This window comes from Carassius carassius, chromosome 48, assembly GCF_963082965.1.
Source record: "Carassius carassius chromosome 48, fCarCar2.1, whole genome shotgun sequence".
Classification (NCBI taxonomy): Eukaryota; Metazoa; Chordata; class Actinopteri; order Cypriniformes; family Cyprinidae; genus Carassius; species Carassius carassius.
Genome location: NC_081802.1, coordinates 902964 through 927909, shown reverse-complemented (window position 1 = coordinate 927909; position 24946 = coordinate 902964). Strand labels below are relative to the sequence as shown.

Sequence of the window (24946 nt, the reverse complement as noted above, 5' to 3'; positions counted from 1 at the left end):
ATCGCCCTCTGCTGGTGAAGAGGGTCACTACACGATTGTTCTGGAAACCAGCAGCTGTCTGGATAAAATGTTTCAGTTTTGTTTCCTAGTATCTTAATTTCCTATTTAAAGGACATGTTGTTTTGTATAAAAAGAGGATATAGCTTCTCTCCGGATGGAAGAGGCTCTGAAGGATCTTAAGGGCAAGCATGGCTAAATATCTGAAATGTTGGCATAATATCACAAAGAAAAATAAAAAATAAAAATAACAACCCGGTAAGACAGAGAAAGTGTGAAACACTGTTTTTGTTCGTTTGAAATTAATATTGGTGTAACTCGTTGATGTCCTTAGTCAAGAGTTCAGATAAAACAGATTAAAAAAAAATTCAGTCAACATGGATTTTTTTTTTTTAAGGCTTCACAAACACATTTACAGATAAATCAGGACATCCAAATAGATTGCATAAAAACATGAAAATGGGTTATAAAATATACATTAGGAAAAACAGCACAGTAGTCGGGGAAAAAAAATATTAAAAATAAAAAAAAAAATTCTGGCTGATCTGAACAAAATGAGCAACTTTCATCAATATCCAAAAATTGTGGATATTGAAGTGAATCCCACCCTTCCCTCCCTGCTGAACTTCCGCGAAAACGAGAACGAAAGTTAAAGCCACCCCCCCCCCCCACCACCACCACCCCGACCACACACACACACACACACACACACACCATGGAACTATAAAAGCCCTGCACTCAGAGTCTATCGCACCTAAACTCATGTTCAGAGGAGCTGCCGCTGCATTTACAAGCATCTGCTTATTCAGCTCATCAGAACAATTATTGAAGAAACGCATATTCAATATTTCCATATTTCTGTTTATTTAAAAAAAAAAAGTGATTAGACGAAAACGGTGTCATTCTCAATTATTTTTTAAACCTCCACGGACGTGTGCAGGATAGTTCTTGTCTTTCAGCGTTTTTCTTTTTTATTAATTTCAGTGTTAGCGTTGAAATGGCATCAAGTTCAGGTAAGAATCTAACTCTATGCAAATATATATGCAGCAACATTTCCTCTAATTTTCATAGCCTATAGGCATCATGCCCATTCAAAGTGAGGAGGAGAAAGACAGAAAATAGTCGAATAATATGTTCTGTGTTTGATACAACAACCCCCGCGTGATTAAATCGTTCAGTGCGTCTATCATCAGCTGCTAAATTCAGATCTGTGTTCTCTTTGACTGACGCTGAGCCAGAGCCGCGCATTAACCAATCACACACGATTCTGTTGAGCTTATGACTGTAATGACCAATCAGAGGTGTCCAGATGAGTCATCGCTGAAGTGCGCTGTTTTCTTCACACTCACTGACTGAATACCTCTTTCTGGCGAATTCTTTAGTGCTGATGTGTGTATGAAACTGTGAGTAAGATAATCATTTCATAATGTAAACATCTTCAGTGATTTAATGGGAGTTTTAGAGAGTGGTTGAACTCTAGACTGTCAGTGAAAATGTTCTTTGATAATGTAAATATTATATTCTCTCTTTTTGTACAATAATAATGTTATGATCAGTAGCCTAATTTATAATGTTTTTTATTCACATTAACTCTCAATGTTAAATTCACATTAAATATAAATTCAGTCGTATTGAGTCTCTTCGTATGACATATGTGGTGTCTAAATCATAACTGTAACTAACGAAACATATTAATAACCACAGAACCTCATTTATTTTAGTTAAACCTCTTCAGAATTTGGTGGTTAAACACAGATGCCTGATACAAACCTGCAGTTAAATGCTGTATCATCTCTTATTCCTCATAACCATTAAACTGCTCTGAGCCTCTCTCTCAGCTGTCCTCACATACATAATGCATCATTATCTAGAAATGAAACCTACTCAAATGAAAGTGAGTTGACAGGAAAAAAGAAAAAAAAAACATCCCCACCAAAGCAGCAGAGTAGTGATCTCACACAGCAACACAACACAACTGATGTATAACTCACAACCAAGCAACACACCTGGAGCTGTAGAACTGTACAAGAGAACACAGACACAATGAGGAACAAGAAAACTTCAGAATAAGAGTCCACAAAAGACTGGGGAACATAACAGTAACAACAAATACATTCACAAAAGAACACTGAACAGCAAGAATACACCTGAATGAGGGATATGCAGTATATACAGGCTAAGTGAAGGGAGAATTGTGTGTGTGTGTGTGTGTGTGTGTGTGTGTGTGTGTGTGTGTGTGTGTGTGTGTGTGTGTGTGTGTGTGTGTGTGTGTGTGTGCTCTTTTTCAGTGTGTGATCTGAGGATTGTGCTGATAGGAAAGAATGGATCAGAAAACAGCCGAGTGGGAAACACTTTACTGGGAACAGAAGCGTTTCACAGAGAAGCCTCGTCTTATTCACAGCAGCACAGTGTGAGAATCAGTGAAGAGATGGAGGGGAGACACATCACAGTTATAAACACTCCTCTCCTGCTCCAGCCGAATCTCCAACACCATCAGATAACAGAGAGAGTGAGAGAGTGTGTGTCTGTGTCTGCTCCAGGACCTCATGTGTTCATACTCATACTACAGTATAAGGACTTCAGAGAGAACGACAGACACAGAGTGAAATATCTGCTGAACCTCTTCAGTGAGCAGGCCATGAAACACACTATAGTGCTGACTACTGATGAAGAGAGCACAAATAATTCTATTCATGATCTAATAAAGGAGTGTGGAGGACATCTACAGTTTGATAAAGGAAACCCAGGATGGCGCTCTGAGTTGTTCAGAAGAACAGAAGAGATACTCAAGAAAGAACATGTAGTATTTCTCCTCTGTAACATGTATGAAGATGGAGGTGATGGATCATCAGTGGATGGAGATCGGAGCAGATCTGAAGCTTCAGACAGAGGAGAAGATGAAGAGAGGGATTCTGATCGTGATGGAGGAGGTTTGTCAAAGTTTTTTTTTTTTTCAGGATATTACTTATATGCGTGAAATTATTTTTGTCTCCTTTAAAGAGGTCGTGACTGCCTTTTGTTTTTTTTATTTTGTTCTGTTCTCTTAGGTCAACTTAAAACTTTATCAAGATTTTTACATCAAAAACATCATAATTCATGTTTGAATAGATGTGGAGGATTGTAGACTCAGAAGTAAACACCCAGTGCTGTGATTGACTAACAGTTGTGTGTTTGACAGCCTTTTGAAAATCCTGCATCGTTTGTAAACTAAATCTTTTTTTACTATACTCGCAATGTTATATTAAGTCACATTTAATAAAAAACACTGATGAAAGCAAAAATACCTCCACTTTGTTGGTATTTGAATTGTAGCCGGTGTGGTGGCAATTAGTAGAGGGCGTGGCCAGGTAGGTTTTTAAGCGGGCACCTCTAGGGAGGCCTAGAGAGGAGGTCCAATCTGTTGTGTGGAATTGTGCTGTTTGGTAGCCTTCCCTGGTGTGGTGGTGTACAGACGTGGTGTGGTTGAGAAGACGCCAAATAGTGTGGATTTGTAGGCCGCTGGTCACGCCCGTTTCCATCTTGGAAGTTAGTCCAGGATTAGTGGTGGTGTTGCAGGTTTAATTGATCGCTGTTCTTCTTGAGTTTGTTTTGTTTTGATTTTCCCATCTAGCCAGTACCGGTAGATGTGCGCCGTATGCCCCCAGCGCTATGTGTATAGATGTTGTGAATCGTACTGGCTAGTGGGGTGTTTCCTCTTTTTATTTTTTTCTTGTTTGAACCTCACTTCCCAGCCTCGTGTTGTCAGCCAACTCTTGTACTCTTTGTACTATATTGATGCTTTAAATCACACCAACCACTTGCATGAGACTTAAGTTTGCAGTGGAGTGGATTTCTTGGTGTTGGTCTGAGTATGTTTTATTTTTATCTAATATGATTTTGGGGTTTGTGTCATTTACTTTGTAACTTTACTTGGAATTGTGGTGTGTGCTAAAGTTGGGATTGTATAGGGGTCCATAAGAGGTTGGCTATTTACATCTTTCATGGGGGGAAATAATTTTTTTGCTCTACAATGTAGTTTCTTTTTTTTTATTTGATATATATTGTTATTGATTTATTTGCCAATAAATTTGTTTAATTTTTTGGGAACATTGTAGTTCATTTCCTTTGGTCTCCCCTTATTTAAAGGAAGAAGTTGTTAACGGAATAGTATATGTTTATGTTGAACTTTATTCTTGAACAGATGGCACTGCATTAAGTGATGTAATATTAACAGATTTTGGGAGGAGCACACGCAGATAATTAACACAGCCAATTCATCATCAGTAATCACATCCATCTATCCAATCAGCACAAGAGGGAACCACCATAATTAATCAAAGCAGTCCTACCTTCGTTATTCTAGTCTTTCAGCATTCGGTTAGCTCTGTTTGCCATCTTATCACAGACCTAATTTTCCGTCCATCGAAGAGATCTATACCGGGGATTTTTTTTTTAGATCTGCTGCAATTTGCCGGCCCCATGATCCCTCACTAGTGGCACAGGACGTGTGTTGCAAATTAATACATCTTCAGATGACGATGCTAAATGCAGGTTTCGCGGCTAAGGTTTGTTAAATGACGTTATGACATATTTATGTTGGATATCGATGCCATTTTCAACCATGAAGCCAAACAGGCATTTTTTTTCCAGAGTTCTCATCCACACTGAAATGTCTGAAGGCATTACATTTGCCTTACTGTGCATGTATAAAACCTCACAGAGATGATACAGACATAAGTTGGTACAAGATTAAACATGCTTCAAAAGATGCTTTTTCAACAGGACCGTACTAATGTGGACAAGGTTTGAGGAATTGTCAAATCAGGCAACCAATTGCTAAGCTGGCAACACAGTAGGCTACCCAGGCATTTTTAGCTTGTCCCGTCATATGTTACTTACCCTTCTACTTTCCCACAGCCAACAACTACAGCAGCTGAAGCAAGCATGAAGCTGCTTCTACTTGCAACACTGGCCCACACATCTCAGTATTTACTTCCTGTTACTTCTAACTAGGGTTGGGTATCGTTTGTATTTGAACGATTTCGATTCCGATTCCGTGTGTCGATTCCAGTTCCTAACGATTCTCGATTCAGATTCTTTTAAGAGGCCGGGTCAAAAAAAGTTTAGGATATTTTGAATAAGCCAGCTAACCAATGGTTTTTATGTCTGACCTTCTCCATCAATTTTAATTCTATGAAATTTTAACTTTTTATGAACTTTTCTATGAATTTCTCACAGGGCTGTTTTCAACTACAATATAAATATCAAATCATGAATTATTAATTATGAATATATTTTCACAGGGGTACACTTTCTTCAAGAGAGCTTTATTTTTGAAAACCTGTGTATGATGCTGCAGGTACTTAAACATGTTACTGTGATCCCACTGATGGGCTAAACTGGTGCAGAATAACAAATAAACAATAAGAAACAACTTGTAAAACCCATTCTAGATTAGCAGCAGGTATAAAGTATAAAATCAGAAACAGTTCTTGTTTAGGAAAATTATCATATCTGCCTTCTCATGCGTGAGCGTTCTGGACAGATAACGTTATTATCTCCTGCTGTGGAGAAAACACGTTCGCTGGGTGTAGAAGAAGCTTGAACGCGTAAATAGGAGAAAGAAGAGGCAGCGGAGGACGGTCGGCGCAGCGCGTCAAAGACGAGGCACATATTTATTTCTACTCCATGAACTCGGAGGTGCTTTATCATGTTCGACGTGCACCCTCCTATGCATGAAACAATCTTGCCGCAAATGTTGCATTTTGCCAAGATTTCGTTCTGTTTAGAAAAGTGAAGCCGACACTTTGGGCCGCCAACGCACGCTATCCATGTTCGACTCGCTCGGCTATACCAACACTTCCGGTGGACGCTTCTTGGTTGGTGTTCAGTGGTTTCTTCTTCTTCCGGTCGGCAGGCTGTGAATCGCAACTAGGAATCAAAATTTAAACTTTTGAATGATTCTGGGAAAATCACAAAGCTAGTCCCGGTTCCAATCAATACTCAATACTTTATACCCAAGCCTACTTCTAACCCCCTTTTTTCATTTCATTTCATGTCCTCTATCTCCCGTAGCAGATGTTAGCATAAGGCTGCCTCTGCTAGCAATGCAGACTACACAGGTTCTTCAGGACATCACACACCCCACCCCCTTCCCACGGCCTCCAGCTCCCGTAGCAGACGCTAGCATGAGAATGTCTCTGATAGCAGTGCAGACCCATCCACACCGCTTTTCTTACAACACCCTCCTCTACTTATGGCCTGCAGCCCCACAATCTGACCCCAGTGTGAGGCTGCCTCCGCTAATGGCACAGGCCCCAATGCCCACCATTCACCCTCTATTTCCCCCTCTTTCTTCCACTTCCAGAGCTGTCCCAAGTGTGAGCACGTCTCTGCAGGCGGTTCCAGCAGCTATCTCTCCTCCTCCTCTCATGCTCCCCCTTCCTTCTCTGTTCGGCCACACCCTAACGATACCTCCGAACACTCTCACCTTGGAACCACCCCCCGTAGCCAGCAACATCAGGGCACAGATTTTGTCAGAAGGCAGAGGGCTCCAAGACCTATTAGCCATCAGACCGATTCCATATCGAAGAAGCTCACCGAACCCTCATCAGCCAACCCCTTTAGCGCCAGTCCATCCCTGTTCACTCAAACTCCTGACCCACCATAGCTAACCCTCTTTAACGTCCCCTTATCCATCTATAACGGCCCATCCTCACTCCAACCATACCAGCAGCATCCAGCTCCTGCTGGAGCCTTATCTAATTTCCACACTGCCTCAGCAGTGTCTGCTCCTGCAGGAGCCTTTATATCCCTCTCCCACTGCTGACACAGTAGCTGCTCCCGCAGGAGTCCTTTCTGTCTTTCCCTACTGCCGCTGCAGTTCTCGCTCCCGCAGGAGCCTCTATCTGTATCTCTCCACTGTGGCTGCAGTCTATGCTCCCACAAGTGCCTTTTCTGTCTTTCCCTACTGTGCATTTGAGAAATATTGCATGTTATTCACTTCATCTGTGATAAGAGTATGCAAACACCACGAGTATCACTACCAGGAGCAGAAAGTGTCCAACTTAACGACTCCACTTTCAGTTCCGCCCCCGACTGCCAGCGGCTACTCTCGCCCATTGTTCTGTGCGGTGCTGCATGAAGTTGAATGCCTACAGTGATGTAGAATCAGTGGGCGGGGCTAAACAAGCAGTGATGCAGAATCATTGGGGAGTTCTAAACAGGGATTGATGCAGAATCGGTGGGCGGGGCTAAACAGGGAGTGATGCAGAATCGTTGGGCAATGTTAAACAGGGAGTGATGCAGAATCGTTGGGCGGGGCTAAACAGGCAGAAATTTAGAAATCGTCAGTGGGGCTAAACAGGCAGAGATGCAGAATCGTTGGGCAATGTTAAACAGGGAGTGATGCAGAATCGTTGGGCGGGGCTAAACAGGCAGAAATTTAGAAATCGTCAGTGGGGCTAAACAGGCAGAGATGCAGAATCGTTGGGCAGTGCTTAACATGGAGTGATGCAGAATTGGTGAGCGGAGCTAAACGGAGTGATGTAGAAATGGTCAGCAGGGCTAAACAATCTGAAATGCAGAATCGAAATTAGCTACAACCTAATTGTATTTTACAAATACATAATTTTTTGTTGATTTAGCATACATTTGCATACATGTATGCATACATACAAAAGCACAGTCTTTTAAAAGTTATAAATGTTATATAACATTAAATTTATACCTGGGACAAGAACGATATGAGGCAAGGATATACATGCGACAACATTTACTAACAAAACAATTAAAGATCCCAAACAAGGGCAGAAGTCCAACTAGATAAATACATTGCAAAAACGTCAAGCAGAAATACTAAACATGCAATAATTCACTAGACTAGCAAAGGCAACGAATGACAAACAAACGCTGCAACACAACACCATCTGGTACAGTATTTAGACAGGTTTATGGTGTGTGTTGTTAATACTTTAGATTACACTAACATTGGGCAACTTTTAACCTTACCTTGGAGTTGGTTCACCCTCCACCTATATTGGGTGAGAGTTTTATCTTTGGTTTTTCCACATGAGTATGTGTTCAGGACATGAATTGTTGTTTACTAGTGGGAAACTTGTCAACTACAGTGCAGTCATGAATAAAGTACTTCTGATATTGTGTGAATGAAACATTAATCTAACTTAAGTTCAAATCACATTGTTAAACTAGTTTATTCCTTTGACACAGATCCAGAGGGTGTGAAGCTGAATCTGCTTGTGTGTGGGAGTAACAGAGAATTAAAATCCTTCATATCAAACCTGATCCTGAAGCAGAGAAGATCAGAGCTGATCTCAGAGTGTGTGAGGAGAGACGTGGAGCTTGATGGACGTCTGATCAGTCTGGTGGAGCTTCCAGCTCTGTTCAACACTCAGCTCTCAGAGGAGGAAGTGATGCGTCAGACTCACCGCTGTGTGTCTCTCTGTCATCCTGGAGTACATGTGTTCATCCTCATCATTCCTGATGCTCCACTTAATAATGAAGACAGAGCAGAAATAGAGGAGATCCAGAAGATCTTCAGCTCAAGAGTCAACAAACACATCATGATCCTCATAAAGCAGAATTCAGAGCATCAGACAGAAGAACTCAATGAAGAAACACAGTCTGTCATTGAGAGATTTGGAGGACGACATCATTTCATCGGCCTGAACACACAAGTGTCTGAGTTGATGGAGAAACTGGAGCAGATGGTTGAGGAAAATAGTGGTGTTCGTTTCTCCACAGAGACATTGATGGAGGCACAGATGGAGAAACTGCAGAAATTAGAAGAAATGAAGAACAGAGTCCATTCATTAGAGACGTGGATTCAGTCACAAGGTAATAATCAGACAACATGCATTGATTAATCACTTTTCATGAATGCTGAAGTCTACAGTCTTAATTTGAAATTCAATATATTGTATTTTTTAAATCTATCTATAGATTCAAGAGACAGAGAAAACGATCTGAGGATTGTGCTGCTGGGAAAAACTGGAGTTGGGAAGAGTTCAACAGGAAACACTATTTTAGGAAGAATCATGTTTAAAGCTGAAACATCTCAAGAGTCTGTTACTGAAGTGTGTCATCGAGAGAAAGCTGAGATCAACGACAGACACGTCACTTTGATCGACACTCCAGGACTGTTTGATACTGAACTCAGTAATGAAGAAACCCAGAGAGAAATGAGTAACTGCATCTCCATGATCCTGCCTGGACCACATGTGTTCATCATCGTGCTCAATTTAGGACAACGATTCACTCAAGAAGAAGCAACAGCAGTGAAGATCATCCAAGAGACGTTTGGTGAAAACTCATTAATGTACACCATGGTGCTCTTCACCAGAGGAGATGATCTGAATGATAAAACCATTGAACAGTGTTTGGGAAAACCTGGATCTGCTTTAAATGAACTGATTGAAGCGTGTGGAAACAGATTCCATGTGTTCAATAATAAAGAGACCAGAGACCGAACACAGGTGACTGATCTACTGCTGAAGATAGACAACATGGTGAAAGAAAACGGAGAGAGTTACTACTCATGTAAGATGTTCAGAGAGATGGAGAGAGAAATACAGGAACAACAGAAGAACATACTGATGGAGAAAGTGGAGCAAGTGAACAGAGAAAAAGAAGAACTGATGACGAAACATGAAGAAGAGATAAAGAGAATGAGGATGAAGATTGAGGAAGAACAACAGAATCACGAGAAAGCGAGAAAGAGAAGAGAAGAAGAATTTATTGAGAGAGAAGAACGGTTTAAAACAGAGATAAAAGAAAGAGAAGAACAAGAGATGAAGATACGAGAGGAGCTGAAGAGAGAACGAGAGGAGATGAAGAAAGAACGAGAGGAATGGATGAAACAGACACAACAGGAAAGACAAAGAAGAGAAGAAGAGGAGGAGAAAAGGATAAAGAGAGAACAGGAAATGATGGAGGGAGAAAGACGGAAGCGTAACAAAGAGAGAAAGAGAAGAGAAGAGGAATTTGATGAGATGGAAGAGCGATATAAAATGGAGATGAAAAAAGAACGAGAGAACTGGGAGGCACGGGAACGACAAGAAAGAGAAAGAAGAGATGAAGAGGAGAGAAAAAGGAGAAAGAAACAGATGCAGGAAGCAGATGATGAATATTATGAGAAACGTAAACGAGAAAGAGAAAGACTTGAACTTCAGTTCAATTATGAAGCACAGATGAGAAAGATGATGATGAAGATGGAGGAAGAAAGAAAGAATCATGACAAAGAGAAAAAGAGGCTAGAAGCAGTGAAGAGAGAACGAGAGGAATCGGAGAAAAAGAAACAACAGGAAAGACAAAGAGAAGAAACACCCAACTCTATTCAACTTCTTAATTAACTAAACTAAATTAATTAGCCAAAAATGTAGTATTTGGGAGTGAACTTAGCTTTTATTGCACTACACTGTGCTTTTCAACAGTTTATATGACTGCTGCATTACTTAAGAAACATTTCACTGGTTTATGATCATCAGTTACTCAAGCAGTATTTAGGATCAGCTGAAAGCAGGATTTAATCAGTTGTTGTTAGTCTGTAAACTCTATTGTTGTCATTCTCAGATTCAGATACACTTTAGAAATGATAACAAAGATCTTTAGCCCAGAAGCAGCAGATTTCAGAGTTGTTCTCTTCACTAGATGATCTGAAAGCAGCAGATTTGGCATTTTTTGCTTCTAGCTCAAGTTTAAAAATAAGAAGCCGAATATGAAAAAAAGAGAGAAGGGATATGAAATGGAATATAAAATCATGAGAATGAGAAAGAGGGAAAAGAACAAAGCACAAGATAGATGAGGAAAGGGAGAGAGTAGTTCAGAGAACAAGAGGAATCAGAAACAATCAGAAGAAGAGAAACAGAAAAGAGATTCATTTAAACAAAGAAGAGAGGAGATGAAGAGAGAGAATGAAGATCAGTTTTAGTCAGAATAGTCCTGAATGTCCCTCCTGCTGGAAGAAGCAATGGACAGGTAAAGTGTCTGAACTTGCTTTGATTGCTCTTTCTGCACGGTGTGTTGTGGAGGATCTCCTGAAGTCCTCAGTCTTTGAGTGTTCAGCTTCAGGTTGTTAGATCTGCTCCGGGACACCGTATGATCCTCATCCAGTCTGTGTGCAGACTCATGCGGGACATCTGCAGAATCATTTGAAACATTTAGGAGCTTTACAGAGAGATTTTTGGAAATGCAGTTGTTGGTAAATAAGCCCTGCTGTGCTCCAGTGCTGAGAGTCAGGGAATCTGAGCTGGGTTTGCCCACTTTACACACAAGAACTGTAAAAGAACTGTACTGATCCTGATTTTTCTGTGTGTTCGTCTGTGTTGCTCTTTCTTCTCCTGCTGTCTAACTGCTGTTATCAGTGTTGTTGTTGTTGGTGAAATAAATAGATGAACATCAACTGCTGATTCACTCTTCATTTAATTTGACAGAATAAAACATTGTGTGATTTCGCCCGTTTACAGTCCTCTCCCATGCAGAGAAAAACAAGAGGAGAAGCAAAGACAGGAAATTAACATTTACACTTCAGTCAGAAAGGGGAAGATGCACATATATAAAGTGTACATTTGATAATTTATTTGAATTCCATGTATGAAACACATATAACTTGTCCCAGCTCGTGAATTGGAGTACAGAGAACACAGTCGAGTGAGAGACAGAGGCCTTCCTCTTTGAGAGACGCTACCATCTTCTGGTCCCATTATGTCTGCTATGGGACCTGGAGACGACAGTTCCCCGCTTCCCATTCGCATGGTTACACTCAGGGCCATGCAGAGACCTTTGAAGGGGCAGGTGCTCAAAGTTTAAAAGGGGCATGTGGAACATGGCATTTAATAGGTTTATATTGTTTTGTGTAGAACAACATTAGCTGCATTTTTTATATTTTTAAATATATAATTTTAATAGAATGTAAATTAGTCCCCCACACTTTATTCATGCAGGTGTGTTCACATAGAGGTTTCTAGATTTAAATCCAGATTGAAATTCAAAGAGACAGTATTGATAGTCTTTGCGTGACCTGACGTATTATTCGTATCCAAAATGAGAAGTGAATTGCTGTAAAACTAAACACTCTCCTGCAGTGCATGTTTTTGTCACGGCACAAAAGGAATAGATTTCAATTGTGGTACAATCAATGCTTTATTGAGAGTCTCAACAGACAAATGGTAGGGCAAGGAAGATTGTGTCTGGCTCTGTGGCAAGGTAGCGCCGGGACGCAATGGGCAACCTCACTGAAGAAGGCGGGAGACGAGAGACGAGAGATCAGGAACAATGAGAAGCATCAGCTAGACAGGACAACTGACACTAGGAACTGACAAACAAGACAGGGTTAGCTCTCCTTAAATAGAGCATGATAACGAGCTGCAGCTGAACTTGACCAGCTCACAGCAGCTGCACAGAGACACACCCACTAACGCACACATAACATGCACGTATGAGTAAGTGAACCCAACAACTGTGACAGTACCCCTCATCCTAAGACCGCCTCTCGACGCTCCCTGCCAACCTTACCTGTTGACTGTAATCATCAATAAGGGAGTTGTGATAATGTTCTTTTGTAGGAGAAGGAAGGAGACCAGGGTCGGCGTTTCTGAGGCTCATGGGTATTTATAAGTCAACAAAATAAAACAAAGTCGCGCCACCTGCGCATACGTTTAATTCAAACCACTGCTGGGCAATTCACAGTCTTGCTTTTCGCTCGCTTGTTTGTGCTTGCTTGAGTCCCCACGAGTCCTCAGCTCTCTCTGCCCTCGCTGGTTCATGGCTGGCTTAAATACCGCTTCCCCACGCCAATCACTGCAATGAGAACCAGGTGTTACTCGTTTTTCACTTGACCCACTTACCACCGCTCGTCTTTTCACTCTCTCTCCCGTCACAGACCTCGCTGAACCTCGCCTCCCCTGCCACAGGAGTGATCCAATATGTCCTTGGCAGGGACCCAACTCCTCTCCTCTGGACCGTAACCTACCCAGTCCACCAAGTATTGGAATCCGCATCCTCTCTGCCTCAAGTCCAGAATACGGTTTACCGAATAAGTGGGTTCCCCGTCCACGAGACACGGCGGTGGAGGAACCAGGGAAGGCGTATGAAGGGGAGATTGAAAAATGGGCTTAATTTTTGAAACATGAAACACAGGGTGAATTCTCCTGTATGCAGGAGGAAGTTTAATGTGGACTGCCACTGGACTAATAATCGTAGTGACAGGAAATGGGCCAATGAATTTGGGAGCCAACTCATAACAAACGGAGTGGATTCATGGTAGAAAGCCACACACAACTGACATGTGGAATCAGGGGCCAAATAATGGGAGCCAAAACGAAGTGGCTCTTGAGTTTACATCAGCTCTATCAACACATCATTAACAAGTGCTTGAAAAACACAGGGAAATTTGATAAACTGAAGCGCATAATCAAATATCATTTAATACCCCCTGGGGGTATTAAATGCAGTCTTCCACTCATCCCCCTTTCTTATGTGGACCAAATGGTAAGTGTTACAAAAATCTAATTTGGTGAAGACGGATGCCCCCGGCAACCGCTTGAAAGCTGAAGACATCAACAGCAAAGGATAAGAATTCTTTACTGTGATGTTATTCAAGCCCCAGTAATCAATGCAAGGTCGCAGGGGACCATCCTTCTTCGCGACAAAAAAAAACCCTTGCCCCTGCTGGAAAAGAAGAGGGACAAATGAGCCCGGCTGACAAAGAGTCAGAAATATATTTCTCCATGGCCTCCCTCTCAGGAACATGAAGTTAATATAACCTGCCCCAAGGCAGAGAAGTACCTGGCACTAGATCTATGGCACAGTCATGAGGACGATGTGGAGGAAGAGAAGCAGGAAAGACCTTGCATTTTCCAACATGACAATGCCAGACCACATACTGCATCAATTAAAACATCATGGCTGCGTAGAAGAAGGATCCGGGTACTGAAATGGCCAGCCTGCAGTCCAGATCTTTCACCCATAGAAAACAATTGGTGCATCATAAAGAGGAAGATGCGACAAAGAAGACCTAAGACAGTTGAGCAACTAGAAGCCTGTATTAGTCAAGAATGGGACAACATTCCTATTCCTAAACTTGAGCAGCTTGTCTCCTCAGTCCCCAGATGTTTGCAGACTGTTATAAAAAGAAGAGGGGATGCCACACAGTGGTAAACATGGCCTTGTTCCAACTTTTTTGAGATGTGCTGCTGCCATGAAATTTAAAATCAACTTATGTTTCCCTTAAAATTATACATTTTCTCAGTTCAAACATGTGATATGGCATCTATGTTGTATTCTGAATAAAATATTGAAATCTGAAACTTCCACATCATTGCATTCTGTTTTTATTCACAATTTGTTTTGGAATTTGGTTTGTACTTTTAGAGGCTTTTTGTCATTTTTGGAGATTGAGGGTGAAAATCAGTGTCTACCTTCATTTTATTTAAAACAAATAAATACAGTTGATTCTAAAATTAAAAGTAGTGTACTGTATGGCTGAAGTAGTTCCAGGTCTGTTTACTGCATTATAGTTCTATATGACTAATTTAAATATGTTGCATCAGAATTATATATTTATTCTGAAATGTGCTTTACAGAATCAAATTAATACAAATGGGGAACACCTGGAAAGAAATCAATAAACACACAAAATATGGGACAGAGTCTGACATAATCCCCCCGTCTGGAAGACGTGACCTCACGCCACATAGCATCCAAAGGGGAGGGGTGTGGGTTCTCTGGAGGTCCAGAGCAGAACTTGTTCAGGACGCCATGGTGGATCAGGGGACTCAGGAGGCCATGGAAGCCCCAGCCCCCACCTCGGCCTCTACGGCTGGAGCCTTACTACTTGACTTAGGGACAGCCGGCGAATGGGTCCCGGATCGGAGGCTCTCCAGACACCAGATGACTGCCTTCTTCCATCCGAGGTTGGTGGTGTCTTGGAGCTCGGTGGTAAGTCCCGATCCAGAAAAGCCTCACCAGGGTTCTCCCTCAAGGGAGCTGGCAAAGGCAAGAGGCACAAACGCCCTTGCATAACTGATCGGGTCGTGGCTTGCCAATCGTTCAAAGAGGAAAACTAAAGACTTTTCAAACAAAACAAAAACCCGGAAAAAAGCTGTTCCACTTACTGTTTCAGTTAGCTGTTCTGTCACACTAAACGGTGTTTAGATGCAGGGGGGATGCAGGAGACGCTGGAGATTTCTTCAACATGGAATTTTAATATAATCATAATGGGGATCTCAAAAAGACGTTTAACAGCTGACAGCGAACTCAAAATAGGATACACTATTTATACACAGACAAATGCGATAACACACTAGACACACCTGGGATCAATGAAACATGGAAAACACCTGGAATCATATTAATAAAAATTGGGAACACCTGGAAAGAGATCAATAAACACACAAAACATGGGACAGAGTCTGACAGATACAGATTTCAATAAATTGTACTGTATTTTTTCAACATACCTTCTGATGGTGATTCAAGTTTATTTAGTGCTGTAACTAGTAGTAAAAAGGAAGAGATGATCACTTCAAGTGCCATTTGAACTGAGTCGCTACAGCGATCCATAATGCTACATAAAACAGTGCTAAAACTGCTTTTTACTGTTTGAATATAATACAATTGACATCATTTAAAAGCTGGAATTTTGTCTTGCATCACATTGTCAGTGTCCTTTTTGATCTGAGATCTATTCTTTTACAGATTTGGAATGTGAAAAATATGACAGCAATTTATTTATTTTGTAATTAAGCTTTCCTACTCTGTACTGGTCTGCTTTATTTGCTCTGAGATAGATATATAGATAGATAGATAGATAGATAGATAGATAGATAGATAGATAGATAGATAGATAGATAGATAGATAGATAGATAGATAGATAGATAGATAGATTTTGTTAATTAACAGCGTTTTTTGGGGGGCGGGTGAACTATCCCTTTTAGTTCATCTGTATTAAGTGCAGTTGTATTTTCAAGTAATTTTATTTTATTTATTTTTCAGGTTTGTCGTCTCCTTTTCTTTTGATTGACATTACTCATCTGAACTCTCTGAAGATCTTCTCTCTTCCTCTAAAGTCTCTTAGTATATTCATCCCAAATTGCCTGTTCTTTCTTTCTCCATTTCTGTCTTTCCTGTTGTTTCTGTCTCTCTTGTTCCTGTAGGTTCATATATATATATATATATATATATATATATTACCGTAATTCCTCAAATAAAAGCCGGGGCTTTTATTTACCTGAACTGCAGAAGGTAACAGGCTTTTATTAGAGGCAGGCCTTTATTTCTAATTCCATCTGTTTGATAAGTAATTGTTTTAAATAACCCATTTTAAATTAAAAGTGATAGCGTTCCAGTGGACAGAGATCATAACATTAGCACAGAATCATGCCGCGTTTCCACCACAGGAACTTTACCCAGGAACTAGGGACTTTGGCCTTGTACTTGGTGTGTTTCCACCACAGGAACCAGGAACTAAATAAAGTTCCGGGTAAAAAAATGCCCCTCAGAAAGTCCCTGCTGGTGAGGTAGTACTTTTTAGGTACGCTAAACATCCTGATTGGTTGAGTTCACGCAGCATTGGTTGAGTTCAACCACTACTTATTCGGATCATTTTCAAAATATTACTGTTACTGTGTCATGAAATGTAATTTTATAAGTATTTCAGGCGAGAATGTAGTTGTTTAAAACTCAAATTTGTGGTTTATTTATAAACACAGCGCCTATTTAAAAAAATAATTCGCCGGTCTCGAGACAGTGAGCTCCACGCGATCAGCGGGAGCTCAATCCTCATGTATCCGCCGAGAGCAGCCTCTCCTCGGCTAGACCTTCTGATGTGTGCCGCTGGCTCTGATGTCTCTTTAGTGGTTAAACATAAAACATAATTCGTTTTGGGTAAATCTAACAGGTTATCTTTGGTCTATAATCAATTTATCTATATGTTAAAATGAAAATAAAAAATATATAATATTTTGTTGCATTGTAATGACTGTATATATACACATATCCCTGAACTAAGTACATTTCTGCAGCTGTTATTATGTTTAAATGAAAACGAAAGGAGGCAGTGGTATTTGATATCCTATTTCATTTTATAGTAAATATACAGAGAGGAAAATTGCTGTAGCCATGGTCAGCTGACTGAAGTTGAAAGTGAAAGTGACATTCAGCCAAGAATGGTGAACCATACTCAGAATTCGTGCTCTGCATTTAACCCATCCGAAGTGCACACTTACAGAGCAGTGAACACACACACACACACACACTGTGAGCACACACCCGGAGCAGTGGGCAGCCATTTATGCTGCGGTGCCCGGCAAGCAGTTGGGGGTTCGATGCCTTGCTCAAGGGCACCTAAGTCATGCTATTGAAGGTGGAGAGAGAACTGTACATGCACTCCCCCCACCCACAATTCCTGCCGGCCCGGGACTCGAACTCACAACCCTTCAATTGTGAGTCCAACTCTCTAACCATTAGGCACTACGTCACAAGTCTATTTGCCTAACTTTAGACCGCGGTGGAAACGCAGAAAGCAACAAGTCTGGCAGGAAAAAAGTTCCTGGGAAAAAAAAGTTCCTGGTACAAATGTTCTGGGTAATTTCGGTGGAAACGCGGCATCAGTTCAGAATCAATCACCAAAAGAATCAGTTCGGTTCAGACGCTCTGTGTGTCAGTCTGCTTCACACTGAATCACACGTGCGCAGTATCATCAGCTCCTCAGTTCTCCTCGCGTCCGACAGAAACGGTTCTCGGTTCAGTGTACTGGTGATCTGAAAACCGATGCAACCGGTTCTTGACTCGAGAACGAGAAACGCTCCGGCAGTGGGCGTGTACTTTCATTATCTGGCTCTGCTGCACAAATTTTCCCTCGGCCTTTATTTAAGACCAGCCTTTATTTGTCCGTGTTGACCATGCCCCCGGCCACTATAAGAGGCCCGGCATTTATTTGACTACCGGTTTTTATTTGAGGAATTACGGTATTCTCCCTAAAATCCTGTTCTCTTTCTTTCTTGATCATGATTCTCTCTTTCTTCCTCCATTTTCATGTTCATTCTCTTTATCTCTTGTTGAAGATTCTGGTAATATTCATCCCATGTTTCCTGTTCTTTCTTTCTCCTTCTCTCTTCCTCTTCTTCGCTTCTCTTTCTGTCTTTATCGTGATTCTGTCTTTCTTCTTCCATCTTCATGTTCATTCTTTCTATTTCTTCTTTAAGTCTCTGATTATAATCCCACATTTCCTGTTCTCTTTTTCTCCATTTCTCATCCTCTTCTTCTCTTCTTTGTCTTTCCTGTTGTTTTTCTTTCTCCAATTCCTCTCGGTCTCTCTTTAGCTCCTCTCGTATCTTTCTCATTTGATCCTCAACATCTTTAATTACTCTTCTATAATGTTCTTCTCTCTCAATAAATTCTTCTCTTCTCTTTCTCTCTTTCTCATGATTCTGTTGTTCTTCCTCAATCTTCATCCTCATTCTCTTTATCTCTTCTTCATGTTTCGTCATCAGTTCTTCTTTTTCTCTGTTCACTTGCTCCACTTTCTCCATCAGTATGTTCTTCTGTTGTTCCTGTATTTCTCTCTCCATCTCTCTGAACATCTTACATGAGTAGTAACTCTCTCCGTTTTCTTTCACCATGTTGTCTATCTTCTGCAGTAGATCAGTCACCTGTGTTTGGTCTCTAGTCTCATTATTGAACACATGGAATCTGTTTCCACACGCTTCAATCAGTTCATTTAAAGCAGATCCAGGTTTTCCCAAAAACTGTTCAATGATTTTGTTCTTCAGAAAGTCTCCTCTGGTGAAGAGCACCATGGTGTACTTTAAAGAGTTTTTACCAAACATCTCTTGGATGATTTTAACTGATTTTGCTTCTTCTTGAGTGAATCGTCCCAGTGGAATCAGTAAGAGAAACACATGTGGTCCAGGCAGGATCATGGAGATGCAGTTTCTGATTTCTCTCTGGATTCCTTCATTACTGAGTTCAGTATCAAATAGTTTTGGAGTGTCGATCACAGTGATGTGTCTGTCGTTGATTTCAGCTGTTTCTCTCTGACACTCTTTAGTAACAGATGTTTGAGAAATGTCTGAAATAAATGTGTTTCTTCCTAAAATTGTGTTTCCAGTTGAACTTTTCCCAACTCCAGTTTTCCCAAGCAGCACAATCCTCAGATTATCTTCTCTTTCACTTGAATCTAAAGATAGATCAAATAAAAGTGTAAATATTTAAGTGAATATTGTAAATTATCCAGATCGTCAGATAATTTTTTATATATTTTATTCTGAAGCATCATGTGATGATTATATTATTTCTTTTGAACTCAGAATATATTGTTATTGTTTTACAAGTCTGTGTAGACTTCAGCAATCATGAAAAGTGATTAATCAATGCATGTTGTCTGATCATTACCTTGTGACTGAAACCACGTCTCTAATGAATGGACTCTCGTCTTCATTTCTTCTAATTTCTGCAGTTTCTCCATCTGTGCCTCCATCAATGTCTCTGTGGAGAAACGAACACCACTATTTTCCTCAACCATCTGTTCCAGTTTCTCCATCAACTCAGACACTTGTGTGTTCAGGCCGATGAAATGATGTCGTCCTCCAAATCTCTCAATGACAGACTGTGTTTGTTCATTGAGTTCTTCGGTCTGATGCTCTGAATTCTGCTTTATGAGGATCATGATGTGTTTGTTGACTCTTGAGCTGAATATCCTCTGGATCTCCTCTATTTCTGCTCTGTCTTCATTATTAAGTGGAGCATCAGGAATGATGAGGATGAACACATGAACTCCAGGATGACAGAGAGACACACAGCGGTGAGTCTGACGCATCACTTCCTCCTCTGAGAGCTGAGTGTTGAACAGAGCTGGAAGCTCCACCAGACTGATCAGACGTCCATCAAGCTCCACGTCTCTCCTCTTACACTCTGAGATCAGCTCTGATCTTCTCTGCTTCAGGATCAGGTTTGATATGAAGGATTTTAATTCTCTGTTACTCCCACACACAAGCAGATTCAGCTTCACACCATCTGGATCTTGGCAAAGGAATAAACTAGTTAAAATAATACTGCATTCACATCATGTCTGAATTACAGCAGTCTGGCTACAAAAAGTGTTTACATGCTGGCCATGCAGTGTGCCCAAACTTTTGTATGCTACTGTGAGTGTTAGCACAGAACACAATTAGTAACACATTAACATTTCTTTGATTTGTCTGTTGACCAATTTTGAATCTGTGAATTTTGAAAATGTAGTGCAGTGTGCTTACCACAAAAAGACTAGTCATTCCACTAGGGACAAGAACATTGCAGAAGCTCATCCTTCCCGAAGGAGGTTTTGGAAGCACTTTCACATATGAACAACCATCAAGGAGCATATGGACGATTAGAGCTGATTGTAACCCTCTTGGAAAATAGCAGGAAGTCTGCTGGGGAAACACAGGCTCTGAGGCTTTACTGTGGAATTTACACATATGGGATCCACTTAGGTCTCTACATATGGAACCCAGCCCTCTACTCAACAGGGTCTATGATATGGATTCTATGGAGCGGTTTTAGCAAGCCAACCTCAAGCCAGGGACCCTCAGTGCTTCTACCCATTTGAGGTAAGAACACAGGAGGATACCAGCTCCACGCGAAGGCTATAGAATCTAGCAAACTTGTTGGGGGTCGCCCAGCCCACAGCTATACAAACATCTGCAAGCGAGGCACCAAGAGCCAGTGCCCAAGAGGATGCAACAATTCTAGTAGAGTGAGCCCACAACCTGAATGGGCAGGGCACACCTTGTGCCTCATAAGCCAGAGTGATTGCATCGACTATGCAGTGGGCCATACTCTGCGCAGAGCAAGGGTTTTCAACCTGGGGGGGGGGGTGAGCATCAGTTAATTCAGACATTCCCTTGAGGATTCATAAATATATAAGTTACAAAATTTTTAGCCATCCACTATGGGGCAATCTGACTCCCGCTGCTATTCGACAGAACAGAGTTGGCTCGAGTATAAATCATGCTTATTGACAGTGTAAGATTATTTACAGTTAGCCATGTTGGTAATCCAACCATGGATTGTTGTTATTTCAGAAACATGCTCAGCCATCACATTGAATCAGGTAAACTGGTTATATATTTATGTTTCAGTATAATTACGCACACTATACCAGGGGGAGTTCTAAACCCTTTTTGGGTGGGTTTCAGCCCCCATCTGTCACCTTAGCCCCCAAAAACTATCTTAATGATCAGGCCAGTGCTGCTTCCTCAAGAAAGTTTTTCATTCTCACGTGTTTTAAGTCTTGTCAGTTGTCAAGACATCTCAATCCTGTACTCGCATGCTGTGATAAAGTATTTCTTATGGCATTATTTTACTGACAAATGTAGCACATTATTGTAGTGCAAACGCACATTAATACAATGCGCGAGCGCAAATCTCTTCACTCAAGCACGGATTTTCTTTGCTCTCACACAAAACCAGACGCGCGAGGCATGGAAATGCTCCCCAAGGCAAACCTAGATATAGACAAAAAAGAGATGTAGTAAAACAAAGTAACTACAATAACCAGTTTATGTAAAAACAAAAATACAACAATTAAAAAATCAAGGAAAGGACCTGCACAAATCTGTTTTGAGACTACTTTTTAAAAGTGCATAATAACCTATGACAACTTTTAATTCAGGTGCAAAAATAATTAATATCTATGGTGCATGAGCACAGAGAGATCTGAGCATGCACAGAACACAGGAGAGACACGTTTTAAGGGCCGCACTCTCTCTGGGCGAGAGCAGCATATATCTGAGTGCGCACCCCCGGTTTGTGCGATTGCAAGGGAAATCCGCACGCGAGGAGGAGAGCTAGGGCTGGGTCTGCTTCCTCCCGGGCAGCACTTGCAGGCTCACCACCTGATCCCTGAAGGGAGAAGTGGGAACCTTTGGGCACGTAGCCGGTCCGGGACACAGGGACCTTGAGTAACCGAAATTTGTTGGCTGTATAAGCAACATCAGATAAGCCAGAAGAGTACCTACTGACCCAGAAGGTGAGGTATGGTCACCCTGCCAGGTGGAGGTGGTATTAGGACACAACTGCATCACAAATGACTGCTCCACAGGGGGGACCCCCATAGACCCCGTATATATAGGAGTAAGCAGGTCGGTTTCTGGGATAAAAAGGTGCCATCCACAACCTGTTCCCTCATGCACCTTTGGGAGGAATGGCACCAGTGTGGGGCACTGAAAACAAGTGTGAACCCCCTGAATAACCAATCGTCCAACCTTGAGGTGGAGGTCTCCACTCGAGCCCTACCCTCACAGCGACCTGGGTAAGCATAGCTGTTATTTCCGGATCTGATTCAGGCATTGCTACAGTCCCGGAGGACAGCTGCGCAGCCGAATCTTCCTCTCCAGAAAGCTCTGGCTCACCCTCATATGCAGTGATCAACATCCGGTCACCTGGAGAAGCGCCAAGGGATACTTCTGGTACGCTCCTTGTAGGGGGCCCAGCAAGTGCAAGAGGAGCGATTGTCGCCCAAGGGTTGAATCTTGGCACATGGTACTTCAATACTTCATACTTATCTTGCTGGATCTGTCCACTGGTCTTTTTTGGGGTGTTTTTGCTTTTATTATGACAGGACAGTGATGAGACATGAAGTGAAAAGTGGGGGAAAAGTGGGAGAGAGTGGGGACTGGATTGGGAAAGGCTGGTGAGCCAGGACCCAAACTCTGAACACCCAATGTGTTGGGCACTATATGTTGGCACACTGCCTATTAAGCTATTGGTACCAACTGTCCACTGCTTTTGACATGGTTAACCACCAAATCCTCCTGTCAACCCTATTCGCAAATGGCATATCAGGAACTGCATTCTAGTGGTTCGACCCTCATGGTGTCTTGGAGGGGTGAGGTGTCCAAGTCACAACATCTAGCTACTGGAGTGCTTCAGGGCTCAGTTCTTGGACCAATTCTCTTATCTGTCTACATTGCATCACTAGGATCTGTCATTCAGAAACAGATCTTTTTATATCAATGCTATGCTGATGATGCTCAACTCTACCTCTCATTCCATCCTGATGATCTGATGATAGCTGCTTGTAACTCAGCATGTCTTACAGACTTTTCTTGCTGAATGAAAAAACATCACCTTCAGCTTAAGCTGAACTGCTTGTGGTTTCACGGAACCCAGCACTTCATCACAATTTATCAGTCCAGGTAGATGCATCAACCATAATTCCTTCAAGAACAGCCAGAAACCTTGCAGTTATGATTGATAATCAGCTGAATTTTATAGACCACATTGCTAGAACTGCCTGGTCCTGGACTCCTTGTTCAATAAAATGGCAGTAGAGGTAGAGGGTAGAGGGAAGTTGCTAAAGGCTGGAATACACTACACAACTTTTAAAATCTAAACAGACTTTAAAACACTGGGTGAAAATCTGGGTTTAAGATTATATTTTTGATTCATTTTTTCCCTTTATTAAAATAGTTATGTGTAAAAAAAAAAGAGTATTTTTTTATGTGTGGTTGACCCAGTATAGATGTACTATAGTGTAAACAAACTGTAAGCTTATAACAATGTTGTCACGAACTTCCACTTACCCAGTGTCTTGATCTTCTCCTGTAACTCTTCGATTTCATTGTCTCTCACTCTCAGTTTCTCCTCTAGTTCATGTCTGACTCTCCTCTCTGGAGTTCTCATATACATTCGAAGAGAATAGGGTTCAGTCTTCATACAGTCTATACAGTCAAACAGGTCTGAGATCTGTTCTGAGTTTCTCTGGTCCTTTAACCCCATCACATCACACCAACTCCCATAGAGTCTCACAGCCTTCTGAGATTCATTGGATGCTACAAAATCAGTTACATTTTTGTCAACATTGAGTTCAGTAATGAAAAGCACCATGGAATGCACTTTTGAGTAAAATATATTTTTAATCTTCTCCATTTCTGCTCTGTCTTCATCAGTAAGTGGACTGACAGGAGTAACGAGGATGAAATGATGAACTCCAGGATCACAGAGAGACACACAGCGGTGAGTCTGACGTATCACTTCCTCCTCTGAGAGACGAGTGAGAACTGGAAGCTCTATTACACTGATCTGACGTCCATGAATCATTCCATCTTTCTTTTGACAAACTTTGCTCATCTCTTTCTGAGGTGAAAGTTTATTCATTGGTTCATTTATTATCCCTCTAAATATTTTAGACACTGAGCTCTTTAGTGTTGAATTATTTCCACACAGCACGATGTTTAGCGTTTCTTTTTTAGTAGTCGTCACTGAAACAAAATTTAGAGACAGCGTACTCAATTCAGGTTTGGTAACAAATGGTGCTTTGGTACTTCCTTAAACAACAACAAAAGATATTATATTGTACAATTTGAGTAGAATGCAATTTGTTTTTATTAACTGAAGGCTACCATGTCAATGTCTTAATTCCCTATTAATGAAATGTTTTTTTTTAACCAAAACAAAACAGATTAGTAAAAAAGAAAAAAAAACTTCAGCTCAAGTCACACAGTAGTGCTTTATCTATAGTGTTTATCTATCATTTCCTGTTTCCACAGCACTGTACCGATTACAGGAAAAAAATAATCACCTCCATCCTCATAAATTTTACAGAGGAGAAATTCTTCATGTTCTTCCTTGAGCTGCTTCTCTATCCTTCTGAACATCTCAGAGCACCATCTTGAGTTTATTGTATTAAACCTAAAATGTCCTCCTCCACACTCCCTTATTACGTTACGAATGGCATTATTCCTAGAAGTAAATATTGATCCACGTGTCTCTTCATCAGTAGTCAGCACTATAGTGTGTTTCATGGCCTGCTCACTGAAGAGGTTCAGCACAGTTTTCACTTTCTGTCTGTCCTCTTTGTTGAAGTCCTTATACTGCAGTACGAGTATGAACACATGAGGTCCTGGAGCAGACAGAGACACACACTCTCTCACTCTCTCTGTTATCTGATGGTGTTGGAGATTCGGCTGG

The 24946-nt window shown here is 41.3% G+C and overlaps 3 protein-coding genes across 3 annotated transcripts in view; 1 reads left to right on the top strand and 2 right to left on the bottom strand.

The window, feature by feature from the left end:
• Positions 1-721: 721 nt before the first annotated feature.
• LOC132131333 (GTPase IMAP family member 8-like) lies at positions 722-10346 on the top strand. The gene is made up of 4 exons (XM_059543355.1): positions 722-1010; positions 2286-2927; positions 8206-8832; positions 8938-10346. The coding sequence occupies exons 1-4, from the start codon at positions 995-997 to the stop codon at positions 10344-10346; spliced, it is 2694 nt and encodes an 897-aa protein (XP_059399338.1). The 5' UTR covers positions 722-994.
• Positions 10347-17708: 7362 nt separating this feature from the next.
• Positions 17709-24946, bottom strand: part of LOC132131924 (GTPase IMAP family member 8-like) — a 38998-nt gene continuing 31760 nt past the window's right edge. The window contains exon 4 of the mRNA XM_059544097.1: positions 17709-18039. Within this exon, the coding sequence (XP_059400080.1) occupies positions 17971-18039 (69 nt within the window). The 3' untranslated portion in view covers positions 17709-17970. The remainder of the gene's footprint in view (positions 18040-24946) is intronic.
• LOC132131300 (GTPase IMAP family member 8-like) lies at positions 18046-24193 on the bottom strand (the record flags this gene model as incomplete). The annotated part of the gene is made up of 3 exons (XM_059543330.1): positions 23560-24193; positions 19388-20014; positions 18046-19172 (listed from the first exon to the last, which is right to left on the bottom strand). Coding segments are annotated over exons 1-3 (2328 nt in total), but the record flags the coding sequence as incomplete, so codon positions are not given.

Excerpts from the sequence above, each read along its gene's own strand:
- LOC132131333 (XM_059543355.1), top strand. Across the intron at positions 2,928-8,205 it reads TTCTGATCGTGATGGAGGAG|ATCCAGAGGGTGTGAAGCTG; the intron begins GTTTGTCAAAGT and ends CCTTTGACACAG. Across the intron at positions 8,833-8,937 it reads GACGTGGATTCAGTCACAAG|ATTCAAGAGACAGAGAAAAC; the intron begins GTAATAATCAGA and ends ATCTATCTATAG.